The sequence below is a fragment of the Zootoca vivipara genome, chromosome 8 (genome assembly GCF_963506605.1).
Source record: "Zootoca vivipara chromosome 8, rZooViv1.1, whole genome shotgun sequence".
Lineage (NCBI taxonomy): Eukaryota > Metazoa > Chordata > Lepidosauria > Squamata > Lacertidae > Zootoca > Zootoca vivipara.
The window spans coordinates 9,629,000-9,649,988 of NC_083283.1; the positions used below are offsets into that span (position 1 = coordinate 9,629,000).

At 41.7% G+C, this 20,989-nt stretch overlaps 1 protein-coding gene across 1 annotated transcript in view; it reads left to right on the forward strand.

Annotated features, from left to right (window-relative positions):
* Positions 1-20,989, forward strand: part of NDRG1 (N-myc downstream regulated 1) — a 48,319-nt gene that overhangs the window by 17,333 nt on the left and 9,997 nt on the right. Inside the window, exons 2-11 of the mRNA XM_035124884.2 lie at positions 2,036-2,114; positions 4,221-4,256; positions 11,958-12,063; positions 12,728-12,848; positions 14,230-14,292; positions 16,098-16,158; positions 16,704-16,790; positions 17,433-17,489; positions 18,096-18,199; positions 20,848-20,904. Coding sequence (XP_034980775.1) covers positions 2,052-2,114; positions 4,221-4,256; positions 11,958-12,063; positions 12,728-12,848; positions 14,230-14,292; positions 16,098-16,158; positions 16,704-16,790; positions 17,433-17,489; positions 18,096-18,199; positions 20,848-20,904 — 755 coding nt within the window. The 5' untranslated portion in view covers positions 2,036-2,051. The remainder of the gene's footprint in view (positions 1-2,035; positions 2,115-4,220; positions 4,257-11,957; positions 12,064-12,727; positions 12,849-14,229; positions 14,293-16,097; positions 16,159-16,703; positions 16,791-17,432; positions 17,490-18,095; positions 18,200-20,847; positions 20,905-20,989) is intronic.

A 20,989-nucleotide genomic window follows, 5' to 3' on the forward strand; every position in this document is an offset into this window, starting at 1 on the left:
TCCCAGCACCTCATTCTTTTAGCTGTATCTCTCTGCAGTGGTTACATAAAATAATATGCTTCCCACTGTGGCATCCATTAGAAGAGACAAGATCTAATGATTAATTGACGCTGACATATATTAATGGACAGGGGTCCTACTTTGGAGCTGAAGTTTTCAAATTCATCCTTGAATGACCTCCAACCATTTAAGGAAAAAAAACCCAACCACCTTGAGCTTCCTATGCATTTGTACTCATATTGACTCCATGGAAGTGTAACATTTCCTTGTCAACTTGCTCAGGAGAGCAAAAGTTTGCTTTTTGTTCTCAGTGCATCAGTGGTAGCTGGTGCGCATTACGATTGGAAGGGCAGAAGGCAGGGAGACCAAAATTGGGTGGAGCCAGAGCCAACAAACTTTGGTTTTGTCTCCAACCTCCTACCTGCTGAGTTCTACAAGGGTAACACAGAATAAAGAGGATGGTGCTGACAGCCAGATCCACCACCTAGACTGGTTGCAAGTAAGAAGGCAGGCAGGTGGGGGCTGGCCGAGGTTGGTGAGAACCAGTGCCCATTTCCCCTAATGAACCAGCTTCCACTGTGGTGCATTGTAGAAAGACACACAGCCTTTCCATGTCATAAGCTGTTAAGCCTGATTCACTCACTCACTTACTCCGACAAACCCATCAGTTGCTATAAAAGGTAAAGGGACCCCTTACCATTAGGTCCAGTCGTGACCGACTCTGGGGTTGCGCACTCATCTCGCATTATTGGCCGAAGGAGCTGGCGTATAGCTTCCAGGTCATGTGGCCAGCATGACAAAGCCGCTTCTGGCAAACCAGAGCAGCACATGGAAACGCTGTTTACCTTCCTGCTGCAGCGGTTCCTATTTATCTACTTGCATTTTGATGTGCTTTCGAACTGCTAGGTTGGCAGGAGCTGGGACCAAGCAACGGGAGCTCACCCCGTCACGGATTCGAACCACCAACCTTCTGATCAGCAAGCCCTAGGCTCAGTGGTTTAACCACAGCGCCACCTGGGTCCCAATTTAGCATTGTATAAATCCTCCCCTATTTTATCATGAGATGAACTTAAAGAAGCATTCCTTTGACTTACATTTATAACATAAGAAGTAGTTGAAAGAACTCAGAGTAGTTTGTCCATGTGCTCTTAACTCCCTCTAGAGGTTGAATCTTGATAGGGAGCCTTTGATGCCATTTTCCTCATTATAAGTGGCACTTGATGCTAAACCAATTTTTGCAACTGACTTTCCCTTTGTGGCACATCCTTCACAGTTTCTTTAAATAATTGACAACCAAGTATTTTTTTTAATCTATTTTTCTTTTGCAAGTTAACACTCCTTGGTTAAGATTGTGTAGAAATATGTAATCCTTTTTCAAAAGAAACCAGAAGCCATATAAAAAGTGTAACTGCTAAAAGCCAGTTCTTAATGCTTCAGTTCTTAATCATATGTTGGAAAATTGCATTCCTGTTTAAAGGACATCCAGGACTTTGTAGCTGACCCAAAGCTACTGTGTCTAAACTTTGTTGTGTGTTACACAGGCTGCAGACTTGTTCCTTTAGCCAGCTCCTGCTGGAAAACTGCAGGAACTTATTATTCAGCTTCCCCTCCTGTGGTTTCCTTCATTATTTTATGGACTTTACTTGAAACAAATAGACTGGCATGTTCCTTTTGGTGTACTAATAAAAAAACTAATAGTCCATAGTGTTCTTAATACTTTCTCTTAATCTAGTTTCTGTTAATTCAAGCAATCTGGGTTCAAGATGCCACGTAAGATTGATTCATAGTACTGTATGAGTATATTCCTGGGTATTAAAATACAGAACTTCCGTGTAATCTTGTAACTCTAGATGAAAGAAACAGTGATAAATTTTCATTGCCTCATGTAGTCTATGTGCCATACTTTTTATCTTTGCATTGTTCTGTATGCCTTTACATTTTTCACTCTTGAGAAATTCCATACACTTTTAGAAATCTATTTTCATATGTAATAAATATTAGTTGTAATCAGGACTGTTGTTCTTGACATTTTTAGGTACCAGCTACTGACAATGTCGGCAGACGGCCCTGACGCTCACATTACGGAGGTGAAACCATTAGTGGAGAGAGAAGAGGTAAGCTAAACCTGCTGATGATGGACCACTGACTCCCACATGAATTTGTCCTAAGGCAGAGGCTATCTTTTGAAGCCCTTCTTCAGATGCCCCTGCCTTCTGAGGTTAGGTGCATAGCCACCAGAAAAAGATCCACCATAGCCCACATGCCCCTTAATCTTATTTCTTCTGCCACTAAATAAAGAATGTATTATTTGCCCAAGAATTTTATAACGTAAGGTACACCCATTTTTAATATTTGTTTTATCCTGCCTTTTAAAAATTGCTTCACTTTCTGTTTTTATGCCACCCTGGGAATAATAGAACCAAAGGACTGGGTTTACATAAGTGAAACAGAATAAAGTATCACTTCACATGACTTAACAGGGCCCCTTTGCTTTGGAAATGCTAGCAGCTGAATTTTCATGTTGGCACGCTTGCCAGGAGCGTTGACTCAGTGACTAGGAGCCCACCTGTCAGTCCATGTGCTCCCCAGGCCACTTCTCCACTGCTCTGGGCTGCCGACATCTCCTTGCCAAAGGCACAAGGGACAGGGGTTCGCCAGTACAGCTCCTTGCCAAGGGTGCAAGGGAGCCTAGGTACCCTACTGGTGATAGTAGTGTTGGTGTTGGGAGAGCACAAGATCACACTGGATCATCCAGTTGTCCTCCTGTAAAGCATAATGCTCTAAAGCAGCCTTTCCCAACTTGTTGCTTCTAGATTTTGCGCAAAGGAGACCACACACTCTATTTCAAATTTAATGCTAATATGACCTCTGTGATTTGTTTCCCCACTGGGAGGAAGGGAGGAGCAAAGCAGAAATCCTCAGTGTGCACTAACCATGGCTCATGACTAATGTTACACTGAATACCACTATTCTCTTGGAGTTTCACAAACCCTAGTTCTAAAAAGTAGAGCTTCTGTTAAGACAAAATAAAACAGCAGCAGGGAACATGCAGCCTGTGGATTTAATTAGCACTGGTTCCAGTTTGGCCCATATGGATGTTTTGCACAAACCACAGCCACCTGCCCTTCATCTGACCTTCTGTATGACTTCAGGTGTGGGGCCTGTACGGACATGGATGCAAATGCATGATTAGGAACTTAATGTGAACTTCCAGTTACTCCTTTGCAAGTTGAGCTTTCTGTCATAGCTGATCAGTGCTGAGAGGAAGCCTCCCTGGAATCAGCTGCCCACAGGCAGTTCCCCAGTAGGGCTTGTTTGCTCTACGTTGAAAAAGTTTGCATTCAAGCTGCTTCCTAAAATTGAGCTCCCCCCCCCCCCCGCTCTGCAGAGCAAATGGAGCAAGCTTCTTAGAAGGTATGTTCCAAGCGCCAGTTGGCAGAAGAGTGTGTCTTCAAAGTAGCTTGTTCACTTTCAAGCCACTTCCCAAATCAAAGCTCCATTTTGAGAAGCAGATTGAAATAGAAAATAACCCTTTGAAAACGGCACACTTTGAAGTGCACCTTCAAAGGAGGTCACTGTAACTGTTGATCAGTTGATCAGCAGTCACAGTGAGCCCTTTTGAATTTTGGCATGTGCCATTTGCCCGAGATCTTAATCTCATTTCCAATGACTGACATGTGCATGGTACACCCAGCTGATAAAGTTGACACAGGAAGAGTGGGGGAATTAGGGATCCATCCCACCAGCCAGATACAGTTCCCCATCCCTGATCTTCTAGCACCATCATATACTAATAACCCCTGTTCTCTTGAGTGCTGGTCCTTATGCACCATCAACACAGAAGAGAAATGTTATCAGCAGGATTGGGGGGGGGGAGAGCCTTAACGTTTGCAGTATGTATGGGGAGAGAGAGAGAGTAATAACATTTGCTGCATTGGGATTTGAACAGAAAGCAGCCCAATGAGGACTGAGCATGCCCAGTGGTAATGGAATGCTGAATGACTGGTGGAGGGGAGGGGGTGGAATACCAAAGAGGGGGAGAATGGAATGGAGTGTCCTGGAAAAGGGGAGTGGAGAGAGCCATCCAGCCATGAGCAGGAGAATTCCACAATTAAATATTGTGTTGTTGCTGCTTGCTGCTGTTTGTTTACATTTTGAAATTGAAATAAAACCACCTGGATTCTTTTCCCCTAACCTCCTTCTGTATGATGCTTTTCTAGGCAATCACACATCTCCTACCTGACTTTGATGTTCAGGTAAGTGAAGCTTCAATTTAGTAAAAACTTATTTCAGAACTCTTAAATTACGGACATATATATAATCTTACTTTTTATTTATGCCCTGCTTAGCAAAACTAAAAATACTCCATGATTATTTTGCTAAACCTTCATAAATCTTGTCAAAACCATGTTATACTGTTCTGCTCCTTTCGGAACGGTTTTATATGTTTTATAATTGTAATGGTTTTGCTTGTTTTCATAATTGTATATTTTATTGTTGTAACCTGCTCTGGGTTCTTATGATGAAGGCCAGACAGAAAATCAAATGAAAATATCAATTTATGGAAAAATGCTATTGCAGCAGCATGAGTAGAGAAATTGCTTCAGGTACCCTAGTAGTTAGTTTTCTAGCATGTTGTCTCTGTTCCATCTTATGTTTTTTCTGCCACACACATTTCTCATACTGGTTTCTGAAAACTTACAAATAGAAAGAGCAAAGGGTGGTGGCTTGAGAACCAGTTGGCTGAATTTAACATTTGTGTTAAATGTCTCAATGTTTGTACTGAAGAAAATAAATGTTTGCCTAATCTTTACTGGGTCAGCTTTTGGTTAAAGATTTGATAGGCTTCAAATTACCCTATAGTTAGGTAAACTACCAATTCCAAGTGGAAACAAATAATACATGATTATACATGTTGTCTAAGCCTCAGAGCAGTCATGTATATTTGTACATTACTGATCTGGGAGCACCTCTAGCTATGATATAATGCAATATGATATGAGGCAAGCCCATAGCAAGGAATCATCCAGAGATTCGGGAGCCTCTGAATGCTTGTGTGACACTCACAGGAGTCTATATAGAAGTTATTTCTTGCAGTGTAGTAGTGTAGTCCAGCCTACAATCTGAGACTTGTGCTTTAAACCTTAGATCTTCTGCTACTACACAACTACAAGTGGTGAAGAGGAGTCAAGCAATCAATTAAAGTAGCATGACTCTTGGCAATTCTTTAATGACCAGTTGAACTCTTCATAGTTTTGTGTGTTTAATGAACCAAACCTTTCTTGTACAGTACTGTAACAAGATGAGTGCATTCTGTTCCGTGGAAATAGCTGTATTGATCTATCCACATGGTGACAGTGCAATGGGGGTGGGAGGAAGAGAAATTCCTGTAGTTAAATACCTAGGAAAAAAATTGCACAACTTTCCTGAAGTTTCAAATCAGCAAGCATGCAGGGCACACAAATGGGCAACTAATGTCTACCCTGTGTTATGCCCTAAGCGTAGAAAAATATTAAAGTTGTTAGATAAAGGAACTTGGAGGACTGTGTGTTCATGCCATACCAAGCAAGCTTGTGGTGTACTTTTTTCCTGCCCCAAACTAGGCTTGTTTGACCAGTTCCATAACAAGGCCTATCTGCATCTAGATGGTAAAAGGCTTGCAAGACTGAATTCTATCTGTATGAAAGCATTCCCTCCATCTTTAAAACAGAAAAAAGAAGCATATTTGGAGGGAAAGGATTCTAGACTAGCCTTCTCACTAATGCCTAGTGTCTTCCTGGAAGGATTCTCTTCCATCTTTTTTTGAAGTAAAGACCTCCTCCCCCCCCGCCCCCGCAGGGAGCATTCAGTTATTCAGTACAGCCTAGAAGTAGACTAAGTTCATTGACAAATAGACTTGAGTTGTGGTAAATTTGTATCAGATGCGTAAATATAGAAAGTGATTATTATCAATGGTATGTCTTTGAAGTGTTAAGATCTACTTTGGTTGGAATGGGGTGGAGTTGCTGCTTGGTTGCAGGAGGAGGGCTGGCTGTAACTTTTGAATCAGCGAATTACACTTTTTTTGTACCTATGTGATAATTTTCCTGTACCTTGTGAGAACAGTATTTGTTCCACAGAATATGTGGGTGTTTCTGTTAAAACATACATGGCTACTAAATTAAAAATAGACCCTTCTGTAGCCCTATCAACACCAAGGCTGTGTGCTTTATGAGACAGACCTGACTGTTTTGATTCTAGGATTATATCCTGGTTGTAACATGGTGTGTTGTTTGGATTCTTGGCTTTGTGCCACACATGCACAACACTGGCAAGTCTTAAAGGAGCATGCTACAAACTGAGAGTGGGTCTGTGGTATCACATTTCAAACAAATATAGGTACAAATAACTGTTTGCAGGCTAGCTTAAGCATCTTCTTTGAGTCTCTTGCTATTGTTGGTTCTTGTTCTGCTGACTCCTGCTGAATTTAATTGGTTCATTGTTGTGAAGTGTTGCATGCCTAAATTGACAGCTGCCTATTTTGTTGAGCCAGTTTTGGCTCAAAAGGTTGACTGTTACAATACTTTGTTTAAAACAAAATGAGGAATGTGCAGAGCCACATAATAATAATAATAATAATAATAATAATAATAATAATAATAATAATAATAATAATAATATATTATTTATACCCCACCCTTCTGGCTGGGTTTCCCCAGCCACTCTGGGCAGCTTCCAACCAAATATTAAAAACAATACATCATCAAACATTAAAAACTTCCCTAAACAGGGCCACCTTCAGTTGTCTTCTGAAAGTAGAATAGTTACTTATTGCCTTGACATCTGCTGGGAGGGCGTTCCACAGGGTGGGTGCCAATACCAAGAAGGCCCTCTGCCTGGTTCCCTGTAACCTCACTTCTCGCAATGAGGGAACCGCCAGAAGGCCCTCAGTGCTGGATCTCAGAGTCCGGGCTGAGTCCGGGTGGAGACGCTCCTTCAGGTATACAGGACCGAGGCCGTTTAGGGCTTTAAAGGTCAGTACCAACACTTTGAATTGTGCTCGGAAACGTACTGGAAGCCAGTGTAGATCTCTCAGGACCGGTGTTATGTGGTCCCGGCGGCCACTCCCGGTCACTAGTCTAGCTGCCGCATTCTGGATTATTTGCAGTTTCCGGGTCACATTCAAAGGTAGTCCCACGTAGAGCGCATTGCAGTAGTCCAAGCGGGAGATAACCAGAGCATGCACCACTCTGACGAGACAGTCCACAGGCAGGTAGGGTCTCAGCCTGCGTACCAGATGGAGCTGGTAGACAGCCGCCCTGGACACAGAATTAACCTGTGCCTCCATGGACAGCTGTGAGAAACACAGCTAGTCTTAAATGCTTGATGCTTCCTTAAAGCTTCCTCAGACTTGGAGTATGCAAGTGCAGCACGCTACCTACAAGGCAGCTTAGTGGCTATTTGATTTCTTGCCAAATAAAAGTAGTTGCCATCCACAAGTGCCACAGCTCTTTGTATATTCCTGCCGTTAATGTGGTGGTTCATTTGGAATTGACATACTCTACAAATGTTTCCTGTAATGAAGACAGTTGCCAAAGTGTAACTGCTCCAGTCCAGTTCAAGCTGTGATGGCACCTCTTGGGTGTTGACTAATGCTCACATGCTATTGTTTAGTCTAGTGAGCAGGAAACAGCCTCTTTAAAAGCAAGAGATAACGTGACCAGATGGCACATTTGTTTTTATCCTTCTATCAGATTAGTGTACCTTGGTAACCCCCCCCCCCGCCCCCAAGATAGTGTTTTAATACAAATCGGTCAGTAAAGAGCCTCTTACTACAACACTGACGTTGATTAGGGGATGCTGCCATCTGTTTTCAGTGTGCTACATCTTTAGAGAGAGAAAAATCTTCCCTGAAATCAGACAAGCAGGTCAGTTGTGATGTGAAGCTTGGAGCTTTGTTGTTGGGAAGAAGGCTTTGATTTGGCTGTACTTTATGCTTGTCATGAATTCTTTTTGCAAATGTGCTCCTGCACGGGAAAGTTTTCAATCCAATTAACAATCTGGGGACACGGTCTTAAAATAAGCTGGAATTATGGTATTTGTGAGGAGGCAGGAGTTAGAATCTATAGCTATGGGAGCCATGAAATAAAAAAAGAACAACAGAAATAAAAAAGTAAAGTGTCCGTGACTGCAGCTAAAACAAACAAAAAGCCACTTTACACCACAATAATGTTTGTTGCACTATTTTATGCATTTAATTTAGTTTTATAGATGACTTCATTTTTCTCTTTCTTTTTACAAATCTCAACAAGAAGAATTCTATATAAGAAGCACAATACAAATTCTATATTCAAAACCAATGTTTGTAACATTATTTTACATACTTTAAACTAAGTTCCATAAAACAAATTGTATGCAGACATCAAGAAACATAAAATGCAACATAATTACAGCTCCAACATAAGGAGCTCATAAATAGTTCAAGAAATCCATAGTCACTTAACTCATTCCACCTGCACAAAACCAAAGCACACAGCCCCCATCTATTCACATCAATAAAGCACTCAAAAGAGTCAACTAAACAGTAACCACATACAGAAAAATAGATCCACTGAATAAAAACAATCCAATAGCAGCAGCAGAAAAAAGCAAACACTTTATCATCTCTCACCTGGAACTATAATAGAGACATCCTCACACATAGGGAGATCGAGTCCTTTCCAACCAGCAGGCAACTCACCTTGTGGGGAGTCGGGTTAAAGCAGCAGCGCACCTGATGCTCATCACCTCATAGGCGCATTTGAGTCTCAGAAGAATAATCAGTCTACATTAAAGAACAGTGCCCAAGATCAAACAAGTCAAAAGGGGTGCGTGTGCCTTCATGGTGGCCCCAAAGGAGAAAGCTCCTACCCTGTATGAAAGGGAGGTATATACATCCACATCCTTTGAGAAATTTACTGGAGCACAAATTGGTTTGGGCTCTGTGACACATGTCTGTTATGTGTTTTTAAAAAGACGGCATAGCTTCCTTTTCTCACTTCACTCTTGCATCACAGCAGACATCATTGTAGCATATACTGCCAATGACTATGGATTGCATTACATGATACAGCTCCCCTGCAGAGGACACTTGAGCCTTTCTTCAGGGCTGCTCTTCCCCGTTGCTCTTGTGTAGCAGCTTTGTGTGATTCTCTGCACACCACTGCATTACTTGTTGGTGTTGTAAAAGTGATATTGTGAACGATGCAGCTCATTGGAAGTTGTTCTTAACTTTGGACCTTCATTAAAAGGCTCCTACATGCACCTAAAAGGCCAATTGGTTGCATCTTTCCTGCCCAAAAGTTGTAGTATTTGTACATGTCTCAGTGGAGTAGGGTAGCAGTCACCGCTTCCCTGTGCCTCAGGTGAGCAACCCCCCATGCCACGCAGGTTCCTGTGGGGGGGGGGGCCTTTGTTAAGCAGCAGGGCTTGTTTAGCTGATGCTCTGGGAAGCGGCAACTGCTGCTGCACTACCTCACAAATCAGCTACTGGTATTAGGCAGTGAGACTGAGCAGCTCAACAAAGCCCCGCTGCCCCTTCGGTTCACAAAGAGATCCTCCATGGAGCCCAAACAGGTCCTCTTTGGGCTGTGGGATGAGTCTCCTCATGAGCCACTAGGACTCTCCAGGGTGCTCCCCATTTATGCGATTTCACATATGCACGTGGGGGACCCGGATCAGAACCCCTGTGTATGTAGGGAGTCACCAGTATATAAAATATCTCAAAGTGGTAACAGTAGTGGTACATTTTCCCTGAACAATCCAGTTTACACCTGGGGGCTAAGAGACTGTTGCAGCAGTTTGTGATCTTCAGTAATTCCAGAGATTAATTTTTTAAAAAGCAACTTCCAAGTGGAATTTGCACCAGATCATTCTACCATAAGAACAGTATTAATGAGAAGCAGGTCCTTCACACTGATTTCACCACAAGGGTCAGATAGTGTTCTCGACTGCACTCTCCTCCCATATGACCCAAGTGATTTTCAACTTACTTTTTGACACTTCTAAACACTTACTCATTTACACTCTTGAATGCGTGCTCTTCCTTGCACCCTCGGAGCACTAAACCATTTTGAGTTTTAAGACCTTAATCTTCCCCCGTGCCCCACCTATGCCTTTCATGAAACTGGGTGACATTGACAGAACAGAAGGCTTTCATAAGTAGGATCTTTCAGCTGGGTCAAAAATAAGCTGGCACATTGTGCTAACCCAGTGGCAAGGCTCTCCATGCAGATGGATTTCCTCCTTGAGATACTATATGGCATTAGCACGACTGTACTGCTACACATAAACCAAGGGCTATTCCAGACAGTAAAACCCAGTATTGCCTTGCCCCTTCCCTGCCCCCACTGTGGATGTCTGACCTGTGTGGTATGGGCACTTGCGGTTAAACCGGTCTTAAATCCTACTTAAGAATGACGTCCTTCTGAACTAGTTTGTGTTAGTTTTTCTGATGGGGCATTATGGGAGTTGTGGGCTTAGGCAGAGCAACAGCTTGGCTATATAACCCAGCTTACCATAGGGTCCAAGTAAAATCTGATCCTTATTTCTCTCTGGACTCCTTGAGATTAATATCAAACTGCACTGTCTAAAAATGGTGCTGGATGTGGAAGATACTGCCTATTTATTACATAATGCTGTAAGTACTTCCTGTGGGAAAAAGTTAAGTGAAAACTAAACTGTATAGTTCTTCTTTAAAGACCGATATGGGTGTTCAGTATGTGCATACTGTAATGATTTATATGTGATTAAACTTTGGAGTAAGATGAACAATCCTTTTATGGTCTGTTAGTTTCTTGAGGTTATGGAATCCTAGATGCAGAGAGGTGCACTCTTGAGTTATGTGACCTTGAGTGAGCTTTCTGTTTCTAAGGTTTATGTGCAGCAAGGAAAAGATGCTTGGTAAACAAATTGTATCCTACATTTTGTAATGTCAGCCTTTCAGAATTCTAAATTGTGAGAGGTTTTGATTGTCAAACAATTGCATAATGGGCACTTTTCTGTCTACATATAAGAGCATGTTGTGGAGTGGAAGGTTTTTGTAGATGTCTGTTTCAAATTTTCATAGCAAGTAAAATTACTAAGTTGCTGTAATTTGTAGGCTGAGGTCAGACCTACTTCTAGCAGTTCTTATACTAATACCAGACAGTAATGGTAGCAAATAGATTACTAGGGAGTAGCAGTAGATTTGCCAGGGGTGATTATTCTTGTATGGAGAAATCTGACCTATATGTATATACAGTTTTACCACTGTAGTAGTCAACAGTGTAGGTAGCAGCTTTCTAAATGTGTACATAATAATTTCAGACAACTGTTTTAAAAACTATTATTGGTTGCGGGACTGGCAGTGGACAAGAATACTTCTTGTTTATTCTTTTGTAGATCCTACAACAAGTCCTATGTATCCTAAAGCCAATACAGCTAATGGGCACATATGTTTATTTTCATTTTCAACCTTTCTACCAGGTCCACTTTGCTTCAGCAAGATTGGTATATCATATGCCTTTAGACCCATACCCTTATATAATTGCTGAATATTTTCAGCATAACCAAGTCCTGATAGTGTTCCACTGTGATTGTGTTCACAGGCTTCATTTCCCTAGTTTAATTTAGATTGTGGAATTAAGTACTGTACTCAAATCACGATATCAGTTTTGAGTTGCTAGCACACAGTATTCTTTTTAGCATATGTGTGTAGCAAACTGTGGGCAATTGATGTGTAAACAAAATTGTTGTAGTCCTCTGAAGGAATTTGAAGTGCAGGTTGTTGGCCTATCAATGGAAAGTGAAGGATTTACTACTGGAAATTCTGATAGTAGTAAATAGATCCATTCAACACCAGTCAAAAGTGGTGCTAGGTGATGGTTATTTAAGGTACCCTTTTGTTGAATGTAAAATCCTTATTTTTGCTGCCTACTAATGGTCCCTCTCCCCTACAGGAACAAGATATTGAGACAGTACATGGCTCTGTCCATGTTACCATGTGTGGGACTCCTCGAGGAAATAGGCCTGCCATTCTAACATACCATGACATTGGACTCAATCGTAAGTGTGATAATGTGTTGGCCTTCGCTGCTCTCATAGCAAGTTTGCACAAGCAGCTGCTTCTCTTGTGACAAAGTGCATTAATTCTAGCTTATTTCCTCTTATCCATACTCATCCATGGGACTGCATAATAATTAAACACTCCTTTAAACAGGTCCAACTTCTACATGCACCAAAGCATTTCCCAGACAAACTGCAGTGGGTAGCAGTGTCTGGGCGACACGTCCAGGAAAATCCAGACATATGGCAGCTCATGTGAGCAGTGCTGTGTTTCCTACTGTATATTTGTTTAATCTGGTCCTTAGCACTTTGCTTAGGACCATATAAAACAAATATAAATGAGGCATGAACTGAAATAGACAATGGTAAAACTTTTATGAAAACCTTCTCTTAGAACTTGTGCTACAAAAACACATAGAACTAGAGCAGTGGCTCATGGGTAACATTGATTTGAAAGGCGTCTTTTTACTTGGTGCCTATCAAGCAAGCTTACTTTTTCCTCTCTTTTTTATAAAAAAGAATAACTTGTCTAAGTGGTGAACTCCTTGTTTCGAGATTTGGGGGATGGAGGTCTCAGGTTGCAAGGTGTCGAGGACCGACAACTGCTGTTCTCTCATTAATGTTTCTACCTTCTCTTCTTGCTCTCTGCTCTTCTTCCTTAAAGACAAAACTTGCTTCAACCCCCTCTTCAATTTTGAAGACATGCAAGAAATCACACAACATTTTGCAGTCTGCCACGTGGATGCGCCTGGACAGCAAGATGGGGCAGCCGCTTTTCCACCTGGGTAAGTTCTGCAAACTTACTGAACAGTAATATGAAATCCAGTTTAAAAGAGAAAAGGAAACAAAATTCAATCTTCCGTTAAAAGCCCACGAAAAGAAAACCTCTTTAACACAGTAACAAAAAAAATAATGGAGTTCGCCCCAGCTGGACATTTCCAGAGAAGGGAATTTCATCACCGGGGTTTCACTACAGAGATGGCTTTGTCTCCAGTAGCCACATGCCTAAACTCTGAATATGGGAGGTACCCTGAGCAGACCCTTGGAGGATGATTTTAAAGAGCAGACAGATTTCATAAATCTTTCTTAGGGATAAACTTTAGGTGGCATGAATTCTTCATTGAATATTGACAGCATGAACAAATAAGACTGTAGGTATGTTTGGAGGGTGATGGGGGAAGGGCACAGAGGAAGTAAAAACTGTTGGTAGTGGAGATACATCTTTGCCCAAAATTGCTCCTTATGGTGCCGAAAGTATATGGTCTTCCATCCTTTCCTGTTGCAAATGCCACCCCTTTCTTTCTTTTCTTCCTGGAGTAACATCATGGTGGGAGTTGCTATATGAAATAACTTGGGAGTTTTGAAACAGTTCAGAATAACATGCTTTTCAGGGCTGCTTCACATATTAAGTGGTAGCAAGCAAACATATTCCATCCCAGCTCCCTGTCACTAGTGAAATGTTCTGGTTACAGGTAGGTAGCCGTGTTGGTCTGGATCGAAGTAAAAATAAAAAAAATTCCTTCAGTAGCACCTTAAAGACCAACTAAGTTTTTATTATGGTATGAGCTTTCGTGTGTATCTGAAGAAGTGTGCATGCACACGAAAGCTCATACCATAATAAAAACTTAGTTGGTCTTTAAGGTGCTACTGAAGGAATTTTTTTATTTTTACTAGTGAAATGTATCTGCCTAGAAACATAACTTGCTGTGTGCTTGCTGCAGTTTTATGAATGAATAATGTTCTGCCCACAAAGTTCTTGCATGTGTGCTTCCCATCTGTTGTACTTGGCCACGTGCCTATATATGTAATGTCACAATGGCAATTATCTATTGTCAAGGTTAATCCCAGCTCTTCTAGAATGAGGGAATGGAACAATTGTTGTAGAGTCAACCTCAGTTCCAAAACATGGAAATAATATTAATGAAGTGACCTAGCATACCATATGTATGAATTGAGCTAGTTAAACCTGACATTTTGCTTCTGAAGAACATTTGGCTTGCAGATTATAGCCCCAGTGGAGGTAAACTGGTATAGTTTGTTCTCAAGCACCAAACTTTTGTTGAATGAGTTCCGGTGCTTTGTTCCTACATTGCCTGTTTAGAAGTAGAAATCCTATCCTTCAACTGAGCCTTGACTAAACTGTGTCTTCAATCATCGCTGTTGCAGATACATGTACCCTTCAATGGATCAATTGGCTGAAATGCTTCCTGGAATTCTGAAACAGTTTGGGTAAGTAGTATCACTCAGGGTTTTCAGTGCAGATTGAGAGAAGCAACTTTCCCATTGCATGACAATATTCCAAGGCTGCCTGAGTTTACCACTTGGTGGACTCTGTCATGCTTATTTCTACCTTGTTGAGTTCTGCGGAGCTTATTTGAAGTGTAGTGGCTCTGGAATCCATTGTGTGTCGAACCTTTCTGTAGTCTGGCTCTACAGGGAACCCACATCACTGTTGCTACAGCAGAAGTGCCAACTTGGCCCCATGACCGTGGGTGCCATGCAATGCGTAAGGCCCTGGCACTGAAATTTGTGGGTGCCCAGCCCCTTCATGGGGAATCTTGTGGGTGCTCGGGCAGCTATGGCCCCAGGGAGTTGGCACCTATGGGCTACAGAAGTTACTGGCAATGGAGAAAATGTGATTGTCTAAATAAAGATGGTGATTGACTTATCTTGTAGTAAATAAGAGTTCACTTTGCTTATCTACTGCTTTTTTCCACTGACATTGTTTGGCGCACTGCCACTGTGAAATGTTTTGCTTCTCTGCTCTTGGATTCTATCTGGTCTAGTCAAGAGACACTACAGATTCTGAGGCTTGCCTTGTGAACATTTTTAGTAATTGCATTATGCATTGTTGGAAACTCTGGTGACTTGGTTTTGGCATAGCTTATTATCACTTAAATATTGAAAAACAAATGGTCATTTACTGCCTCATGTCTCTATGTTAGTCACTAAGACAAATGCTAAGCAAACAAAATATAACTTTCCATACTGCTAATTGCCCTCATGTGAAACTGGCTATGTCCTTCTAGGGCAGAATTATGAAGCACAGGCAATGAATTAACCAAATCTGAATTACTTATGCTAACACATGTAGGCAACTTCTTTCCAACCCTGTGTATATTTACCGTAGTGGTGTGCACCATGCCTATTTGGGTGTGTGGCATAAGGGTTATACAGTATTGAAGTTGTATTCTGATAAGATACAAGTTCTTTAGTCCCAGAGATGGAGAAATGGCCTGTTCTGGGCAGGGTTGCATTCTCCCAGAACGAGCTTGTCCGTAGCTTGGGGGATACTCTTGGATCCAACTTTGCTGCTGGAGGGTCAGTATGCTAGAAGTGCACAGAGATGACTTGGCCACTGCACTCTTGTGCTCTGGTAGCTTCCACATTGGATTATTGCTTGGAAATGTCAAGTGCAGCAGCAATTCATTGACCTGGGTTCCATTTAGAACTTGCACAACCTCTGTTTTAACCCAGCTGCACTTGTTGCTGGGCTAGTTCAAGGTTCTCACATAGGCCCCACCTCCTTCCCTATGGGTCACCTTAGAAGTTCAGGGGGTGGCAGCACAGGAGAGCGCATTGTGTGGCAGCCCCTAAACTGAGGAATTACCTCCCCATAGGGGTGTATCTGGGCACCTTCATTATGTAGCTTATGTTGGATGCTGAAGATGCAACTCTTCTTGGGACCGTTGATACGCAATATGTATTGGGAGCCACCTTATTCTCCCGACTGGAATCTATTTTATTTGGTTTTAATATTGTGTATTCAATTGTTGAAACCTTACCTGGGACCTCATGGCAAACTCTGAATAAGAATAGTAATTAGTAACAGTAATACTGTGGCTGATATGCTGCATGAGGTCAGGCCAGTGCTGCCTTGTTTTAACATGTCTGAACAGACATGGAGCTGCTATTCAGTGTAGCTTAATGTAAAATAGGTATATTTGGAAATGGGGGGGGGGCGTCGTGCTGTTAGAAATCAGACCTTTTAAAAAAGTACCCTTTAAAACATTATTCATAACTTCTTTACGTAGGTTGAAAAGTGTGATTGGAATGGGAACTGGAGCTGGTGCCTACATCTTAACCAGATTTGCTGTAAGTTGTTTGCTTGTTTCTATGGTGGGTAGGGGTTTAAAATGCTATTGTCTGCCAATTACCAGAGTCTATGCTTTCAGTGGTTTTACAGCTTCTGTCATGCTGAATGAAAATTGGCTAGTGCATGTCTTGTTTTTAAAATCAAAGTCCATAACTTCCTTGCATTTTTTGGTATGTTAACATCTGGGTAACAAAAGCACAGGGAACAAATGCTTTACTTTCTTCGCTATTTATCCAAACCACAAGCTAAACTACTGTTCAAATTTTGCACATGGCCCACTGAAGATATTGCTCTGATTCCTGCTAGTCCAGGATTAATTGGCAGATGATCTGTCTTAGTTTGCCCTAGATATTTACATTAAATCTAGTTCTCTCCACTTGAACACAGTGACTGAAAACAGATAGGTTAAATTACCTTTACAAAGACAAATTTCCCTTTTCACAGGCCTTCAGATTGAAGATGATTTCCTAAAAGCATAATCTTCCCTGTTTGTTGCTACTTCAGTGCATCTGCATGTTTGTTCACATGACTCTTCAATTTGCAGCTTAATCATCCTGATATGGTGGAAGGACTTGTTCTTATTAATGTCAACCCATGTGCTGAAGGATGGATGGACTGGGCAGCAACTAAGGTAAGATACTGCATGTTATTTTTTTTTATAAAATACTAAATGCTTGTCATTGGAAATATTTTGCACTGGCACCCAAGCATACCCCGGAGCCCAATACAAATTTGTAATCTCCCCTTCATTGACTGATTGGAAAAATCCATGTTGATTGGCATCATTTTCGAAGTCACTTTGATACAACTGTACATTAGTTCCAGATTGGCTTTGAAACACAAGTACATTGCACGATGGAGTTGGTATTGGCACTCCACTCCTGCCCCTTACCTAGTGATGAAATTTGCTAGGTACACCAGGATTTTTATACATTGAATTGCATCAACAAATGGTTAAACTGGTGTGATTTCTGTTGTTGTAGATTCTGAGCAAATCATTTTCTTCTTAAAGTTGATCCTTCAAACTCACGGCAATATGGGAGCCATAGTGACACACAAAACACATACCCTTAAAAGACTATAGGTCTAATTAAGGAATGTTTAACACAGTACTCAAAGTAATGATTTCTCCAGCATGGCATGAATTGGATATGTAATTTGACTATGACTTGTTTTTGTGTGTGATGAGGTTGACTATCAGCACTGGAGTATGCAAGACCGCTATGCAAGACAGTGTGAACTGTCCTAATGCATATTTTTCTGAATTCTGTAGATTTCTGGATGGGCTCATGCACTGCCAGATATGGTCATCTCGCATCTTTTTAGTAAGGTAAGTGTGTTTTATAACATTCAAATTTTGAAGACTCCTCCTGTTGCCTTTCTCATGTAGGGAAAAGGTACTAGCAACTGACATGCAGCAGTATCTTGGCAGTATTTTGAATTCCAATACTTAAGGACATGGGCATGTATATCTGTTTACATTTCAGTAGGCTTTATTATGCTAATCTCTTGGACAGAATTCCTCACCCCTCACTTCATGAAGACTTCTGCTTTTAAATGGTGATGGGCTTTAGCTTGTGTACTTTGCTCCTTGTGGGTTCTGATGTTGAAATTTAAGAGCGCTACATTAAACCTGGAAGATTTAGACACCAGGCAGTTTGTGTAACTGAAATGTGGCAATTCTGGCAGGAGTTCAACTGCTATTTTCGTGTTACTGTTCTAAAACATCTATTGAAAAATAGCCCACTGTAGCATGTTGCTGTTTATCTTTGGGAGACAGAGCTCCACGTTGCATACTTTACTGTCAAGTATTTTACTGTCTGGAGGGGATGGGGCTTATGGATGTATAGGGAGCACTTGGAGAAGAACATGCTAGCTGTTATAAAAAGCCGGTATTGATCTCACCAAATATAATGAGAGCTTTTCTTGAATTTAGGAAGAGGTTCAAAACCATCAGGATTTGATGCATACTTACCGCCAACACATCATCAATGATATGAATCAAAACAATCTGCATCTCTTTGTCAACTCATACAACAGGTAATCTGCTACTGGGGATCTGGATTACTTGGGATAACAATCTGCACCCATTTGAGTCCAATCAGCCACAGAATGCTGTGAAGTCTTCTAGAATCCACGATGAAGAGCCTTGGGCCCTCCAGATTTTGTTAAAGGGGCCCTAGCTCAGTAGTAGAGTATATGCTTTGCATGGAAAAGGTTCCAGATTCAATCCCACCATCTTCAGGTTAGGCTGGGAGAGACCCCTTTCTGAAACTCTGGAGAGCCACTGCCAGCCAATGCTGAGCTAAATGGACCAATGGTCTGATTGTGTATAAGGCAGCTTCCTATGTCCCTGGATCAGTTGCATGCTAACGGGGTCAGATTGGAATCATAGGTCAGCAATGTCTGGAGGGCCAAAGATCCCTCTTGAAGACCGCTGCTAGTACAGCCTTCGTTCTAAACATGAGCTTTGTCAGATTGACTTGCTGTGGTGGTATCTGACATATTTAGGTCGGACTTCCGGTCTGCCGCGCTGGAAAATGGAGGCGCAGAAACCTCGCGCTGCGAGGTTTCTGGCATCGCGGAGGGGGGGGAAATCCGCGGGGGCACGCGGATCCCCGTAAATACCCCTGGTTGAGCGTCCAGGGGGCAAATTTTGCCTGGCGGAGCTCCAGAAAGCGACTCCTCAGCTGCCCAGGAAGCCCGCAAGAGCCCCTGAGAGCCAGCCGAGTGGCAGTCGCGGGAGCCATTTTAGGCATACCATCGTTACCTCCAAGAAGCGAAGCTCCGAGCCTCCAACCTGCAGGCGGTGGATTCTTCCTGAAAAAGTTACGATCTGGACGAAGTAAGTTGAAACCAATCAATTTGAAACAAGAATTTGGCAGTGGGAGGCGGAGATTAAAAAGGGAAGTCATCTCCCCCCCGATTGAGTAACTAAAGATCGCAGCAAGCTAGAAAACCCAGAAATGCTGTAAAAAGAGCTTTTTCCTGAGGCAGAGTAAAGGAAAAAGTAAGCGGTGTATTTATCTCTGCAAAAGACTGAGATTCAGCATGAGAAAAGCCCCCTGCGAGCCTGGAGTCGGGTCAAAGGAAAGATCAGTCAGTCTGCTGATTAACGTCACAATACAAAGGAATGTGTTTGGCTGAATGTGAGAGACTGAGAGCTGTAAACAGTGAGAGGATTTGTTTTGCCTTGAGGCTGCTCAGTATTGACCCTGAGGAAAAGAAGGAGTAAAGAGAGAGATTCTGACCAAGTGGGACTGGATTTTTGGCTTTTTGCCTATTTGTTCACTTTTCATATATATTGGACTAAAATTTCAACTCCACGGCCTGTCTGTACAAAGATGGAGGAGGTTTTAGACAAAGGATTAGGAGAGAAGGTTCCAGAGAGTGGTCAGGAAGTCACACAGTGGGACTTAATATTGGCAACAATTCTGGATCTTACTAAGCAAGTGAGCATCTCCAAGCTTGATGTAAACTTTCTGAGAGAAGAGACTGTCGAGACATTTGTTTTTGACTGTAAAACACAGGATTCAACAGAAATAGAAGATCAGGAGAAGGGAGAAGAAAAAAGATTGGAAGACCAGGACTGTGCTGGAGTGACGCATGTAAAAAACATAGAAGAGGAGAAAGATAATACTGAAGGACAATATGCTGAACCAATGGATTTATTTCCTGAAAAGAACACTGTTCTACTGGTGGGAGGGGTGGAACAGGGAGGGAAAGTAGGAGAAAACACTGTTTCACTGGTGAGAGAAGTGAAACAGGAGAGGGTAAAAGCAAAGAAGCACCCCAAAAAAGAGGTTGGGAAAATCAGCGCCCCGGTGAGAGAGGGGAGGACACAAACAGTTGGGGGGCAGAAAGAGGATGAAAAGGTGCAAAGATACAAAGTGATGGGATTACAGAAGAGGGGGGCAAGAGTCCGGCAAAAGTTGGTATGGGACAGACTAGGGGTGGGTTGAGAGGTTCTGGATTATTTGGTATTGTCTGAAATAATATGGTCTGATCTCGGAATGTATTAAGGATTGTATGAAGAACCTGGCTGATTCATCTGGAGACTTCGATTCCAGGGAAGGGGGGGTGGGAACTTTGTTGTGTGGGTGGAAGTAAATGGGTAATAAATTAGGATGTGAATATTTTTGGGTAAGGGAAAGAGACTAGGGATTAGGTAACAATAATTTTGGAGAGAGGATGTTAAGAGAAAAGAGGTTAAAGTACAAGGAGAATGGATAATAGCAATGAAAAAGTTGAAATTTAGAAAAAAGAATGTGAAGTTAGAATGGGAAAATGCGAGAACTATTTTTAACAATAAGAACTCAAGAAGGGGAAATGAGGAAGTCTGAATCTGTTTTTGTTTTTTGCTCTTTTTTTGCTTTTTTGTCGTTTTTTATGTATTTTTCTTTTTTGTGCCTTTTTCTTTTTTCTTGTATTTCTTGTTAAAATCTAATAAAAATTATATTAAAAAAAAAAGACATATTTAGGTCTTTTCGAAGAACTGAAAGCTGAAATAGAGCCCAACTCCGACAAGCATCCATGGACCACATGCCTTAGGGACTCCATGTGGCCCTCAAATTGCATGTTATCAACTCTGAATTATGATGGCTTCTCCTTGCCTTTTTATAGGAACAGTGCTTAGAAGTTAAATGAAAGCCTTCTGCTTACTTGTCTCTTGCTCATTTTCCCCCCAGCCGAAGAGATCTAGACATTGAGCGGCCTATGCCTGGAACAACTGTTGTAACTCTACAGTAAGGATTTTTCATATTCCATTTTAATTCTGTTAGTTGTAGTCATCTGGTTGTGGCTAATTTCTGAAAAGAAATCTGTATAGAT